The sequence below is a fragment of the Etheostoma cragini genome, chromosome 19 (genome assembly GCF_013103735.1).
Source record: "Etheostoma cragini isolate CJK2018 chromosome 19, CSU_Ecrag_1.0, whole genome shotgun sequence".
NCBI lineage: Eukaryota > Metazoa > Chordata > Actinopteri > Perciformes > Percidae > Etheostoma > Etheostoma cragini.
In genome coordinates this window covers 1,925,470-1,929,952 of record NC_048425.1, presented here as the reverse complement: position 1 = coordinate 1,929,952, position 4,483 = coordinate 1,925,470, and the positions used below count along the sequence as shown (strand labels likewise).

The following is a 4,483-nucleotide window of genomic DNA, read 5'->3' as shown; positions in this document are numbered from 1 at the left end:
CACACACACACACACACACACACACGACTTCAGGGCTGTGGAGAGAGGGATAGATTACAGCTTCCCCCATCGTGGGATCAGGAGACGAGGGCAAGGGTGTGAGGGAGACATGAGGACGGATGGATGGATGGATTGGTGGATAAAAGACAAAACAGATGGATGATCTGGAGACAACATAGTGCCGTGAACACAACATGCTCGTTTTTTGGAGGGGTCAAACTCCCCCCGGTGAAAAAACAGTGATCGGTGTATGAGGAGCACCCCCGACATTTCCTCATCCGTGCTCAGTGTTGTTGACAATGATCGTTAACGATGTGGTGCTCAAACAGTGACTCTCTTAGGCCGGTGCTGGGCGCCCCATGCAAATCAACCGACATGGAGATGAAAGCATTCCCATTTAAAGTGAACGTTTTCTGCCGTTTTGCTGTCTGGTTTTCACTGAATGGACCTGATTCAGAATGATTCATCCTTTTTTTCTTTAGTTTGAGTAAATAATGTCCCAGGTAGTTATTAAATGGGTGGTTTTTGAATAACTGTCTCGTTGCCATTTTTTTTAACGTAATTGTCATTTCCTTCTTTGATCCACATTAGCTGAGGTCCTACAGGGCTAGGGCTCTCTGGTTTCTCCCTGGGACCCACATTAGCTAAGGTCCTACAGGGCTGGGGCTCTCTGGTTTCTCCCTGGGACCCGCATTAGCTAAGGTCCTACAGGGCTAGGGCTCTCTGGTCTCTCCCTGGGACCCACATTAGCTAAGGTCCTACAGGGCTGGGGCTCTCTGGTCTCTCCCTGGGACCCACATTAGCTAAGGTCCTACAGGGCTGGGGCTCTCTGGTCTGACAGGGTTCATCAGAAAACCAGGCAGCACTTTTCTGGCAGCACGTGTGGTGACGAATATACATAAAAGGTGCTTTACCTGCTCGTCCGGGTGGCCCAGGGGGTCCTTGTGATCCTTTGGGGCCCAGCAGAGCCTGACCCGGGGGCCCAGGAGGTCCGATGTTGCCGGGAAGACCAGGGGAGCCGGGGTAGCCGGTTTCTCCTTTAGTGCCGGGGAAACCAGGACTGCCAGAGGGGCCGGGGAGACCGGCGTCTCCCTTTGAGCCTGGGTGAGAGATACAGGAGAGATTGTTATATCGGTGCAGCGACAATAATCAAGACAAACTAGGCTCTTACAGAAAGGGGAGGGTTACCAGTGGAGGAAGTACTAAGATCCTTAAGTAAAAGTACTAACACCACACTGTAAAAGTACTCTGCTACAAGTAAAAGTCCGGCCTTTATGTCTTTTAATTAGCAAATGTACCTGCGCCCATCTTTTCGCCCCCAGTTTTTCAAGCAAAAGTGGATCTGTACCAGCGCCAGATGCTTCACGGCATGCGCTTAGATCGTTAAAATAGTGGCCATCTTATTCTATGAACTAACTAAATCTTAATGTGTATAGTAACCAGTAAGCAAAGCAGTCAGATGAATGTAGTCTGTGGTGTGGTCTACCTGATACGCAGGAATACGCTGTATTACTACTAGGAAAAGTCAAGGATGTCCATACACCCACTTACAAAAGCCTGAGGATGTTTGGTGTCAGAACTTATACACATTCATTCATAAATTCCCCCCGTCTGTGTTGCGAGTCGCCAAGGAACAACAACACGGTGGCTTGGCATTCAAAAAGCATCTGTGCAAATTTAAAATGAACTAATGTGTATCATTATAGACCAGAGATGCCCAAATCCTTTCATATGAAGGGTCAAAATGTATCTGGATGGGAGGCAACGGGCCAAAAATAAATGTAGATGTTGTGGAAGAACGTAATTTTTGCCATTTTCCGTAGACAAAACATGTGTGTGTCATTTAAATGGGAAGTTTAACAGCCCTGTGCTTTACATTGCTGTTAAACTCAGATTAAGAGCTTTTTAACTGCAGAAAATGTACGTTTTGTAGTCATTACTTTTAAAACAAGAGGAAAATAAGCATGAGCATGTCAAATCCACGGCAGGCCAGAACAAAGAGAGCACGGGCCAAACGTGGCCCGCTGACCCAAAATTGGGCAGCCTTGCTGTATAGAGTATAGGAGATATACAACAAAAACAGAAAAAAACTCAAAATTAACTATTTAGCGTTTTTGGTGAGCCGGCTAATGAAGCTTCTGCTGCTTCTAGTGACACTGCAACAGACGTTAGTGTACAGAAAATATTCAATATGAGCCGGATGAGGCCTATTCTACACTTTAACACTCTAACATTACAAAAAACACACTGGGTCTCGCTCCGGGACGGGCGAGCCTGATGCGGGGAGGGAAGAATCCCTGGATACTGTCTACAAAACACTAGGCTACACCACTGAATGGAGTAAAAACTAGAATAGTTCTTCCTGAGTAGAAGTAGAAAGTGGCATGAAACTAAAAGACTCAAGTAAAGTTCCTCAATATGTGTGCTTGAATACATCACTCGGGTAGTTAGTTACATGCCAGCAATGATAGTAACTCACCTGGCAACCCTGGAAGCCCCGGAGCACCGGGTCCACCGTAACCAGGAAGCCCTGGAGTAGACGTGAATCACAAGTGCAACAAATTAAACACAAAACGTGGAAATCTTGAATTTAGTCATCTTTTTCCGAGCATTGTGCAGACTTACCGGGGTCTCCTTTGATTCCAGCCGGTCCTGGGATCCCGTCTCGACCTGCCTGACCCTTGTCTCCTGGCAACCCTGGTCCTCCTGGTCGGCCGGACTCTCCTGGTCTACCGGGAGCTCCGGTGAGACCCGGTGTACCAGGCCCTCCGTCGAGACCCTTGGGACCGGGAATACCAGGAGGTCCTGAGAAGAGAAGGCGGACAACGCGTCAGCTTTGTTTTCAACACGACTGCAAGTCGACTCCGAGGGCACAATGATTTAAAGGTACAGTCTGTAACATTTCTGCATTCAAATGTCAAAAGAAACGCCTGTCAGTGGCGTCATGTAACCTTTGACCTCTCTGGTTCCTCTAACTTCCGTCAAAACACGGGAACCCAGATGATACATACGAGAGCAATTGTAAATCATACAAAGTCACGGAAAGATTTACAATTAGTAATCGTTTTTTTTTTTACAGATGCAGAGTATAATTAGCTATAAATAAAGCTAACTGGTCAGTTAGCGATACAAATCATACAAAAAAAACATACTTATATCTGTAATGATACCATTATCGTGACTTTGATACCAATTTCTTGAACAATACTGTTTTTCAATACCAATTTTATAATATTTATTTGAACGAAAATAAATGACAACGTCACGGCACAATTCAGTTAGACGTAGAGTTCTTCCTGCGTGTCTCTGCGACGTGCAACGTTCAGACGAGACGGAACCTTTTTAGAAGCTGAAGTTACGTGGCCGTCTCGGCTCGACTCAAACCAGCAAAGAGTCGTCGTTATGGAGATGATACACCGGCTCATCATCATTGGTGTGACGTGGCAGCTTTCAGAACGCTGCAGACCGGCTTGTTGCAAGTCTTTGGTCTGAACTGGGCTTTCATTAGATCTTGGTAGAAACACGCTGCGTCCTTATTGGCTCACTGAGGCTAATCGAACTTGCTCCTTATTGAAAAATATTGAAATGTGGTTTAAATGATGAGGCCTTTTTTCAATACTTCATGTATTGAATTCGGTACCCAGCCCTAGAAAATGCAGCTACTTTCCATTAGAATGACATGGAGAAACATTACCAAATGTAACATGAATAAAACTTGAATGGATAAACTTGTTGCTGAACTTTTGAATGGGCAATGGTGTTTAACAATGAAGACAACAACTCCCATAATGCCGTGCAGCTTCACGGCGTCATCAAAAGCCTGTATTGTGTACATATTGAAAGTGACATATTGTACGTTTAAAGTATTACCAGAGAACATGATGTCTGTACTTCGTTGACTCTTTCTGAAACCCGCTGTAGTCAAACCTCAGACTCACCTTGTAGTCCTGGGATCCCGCTGTCGCCTTTGGGACCAGGCCCTCCTGGTAACCCTGGGAGACCGGGGGATCCTGCAGTTCCTTTCAGTCCTGAATTTCCTGGGAAACCTGGCTGACCTGGTTCACCCTTTGAGAGAAAGAAAACACAAGGCGTGAAGCTAAAATGTGCACTCTGATTGGCCGAGCAAGGAGTCAGACTCAAGTAAACATCGTAGCTGCTGAAAATCTATTTCGAAGTTGTAGGGGGGGGGGGGGCTGTAGGGGGAGCTCTATAGAGAAACCTGTAGAGGAGCTCTATAGATTAATCTTTAGGGGGGCCCTGTAGAGAAACCTGTAGGGGGGTGTTATAGAGAAGCCTATAGGGAGGCTCTATATAGAGACCCGTAGGGGAGCTCTACATAGAGACCTGTAGGGGAGCTCTATAGAGAAACCTGTAGGGAAGAGCTATATAGAGAAGCCTATAGGGGAGCTCTACATAGACACCTGTAGGGGAGCTCTATAGAGAAACCTGTGGGGAAGAGCTATAGAGAAGCCTGTAGGGGAGC

The 4,483-nt window shown here is 46.2% G+C and overlaps 1 protein-coding gene across 2 annotated transcripts in view; it reads right to left on the bottom strand.

Moving 5' to 3' along the window:
* Window positions 1–4,483, bottom strand: part of col4a5 (collagen, type IV, alpha 5 (Alport syndrome)) — a 51,743-nt gene that overhangs the window by 16,887 nt on the left and 30,373 nt on the right. Inside the window, exons 35-39 of one of the 2 annotated variants that reach the window (XM_034901113.1) lie at window positions 4,038–4,065; window positions 3,939–3,992; window positions 2,626–2,805; window positions 2,480–2,530; window positions 915–1,100 (exon numbers count right to left, since the gene is read on the bottom strand). In XM_034901113.1, the coding sequence (XP_034757004.1) occupies window positions 915–1,100; window positions 2,480–2,530; window positions 2,626–2,805; window positions 3,939–3,992; window positions 4,038–4,065 (499 nt within the window). Of the gene's footprint in view, window positions 1–914; window positions 1,101–2,479; window positions 2,531–2,625; window positions 2,806–3,938; window positions 4,066–4,483 lie in introns of both variants that reach the window. The other variant, XM_034901112.1, reaches the window with a different exon arrangement.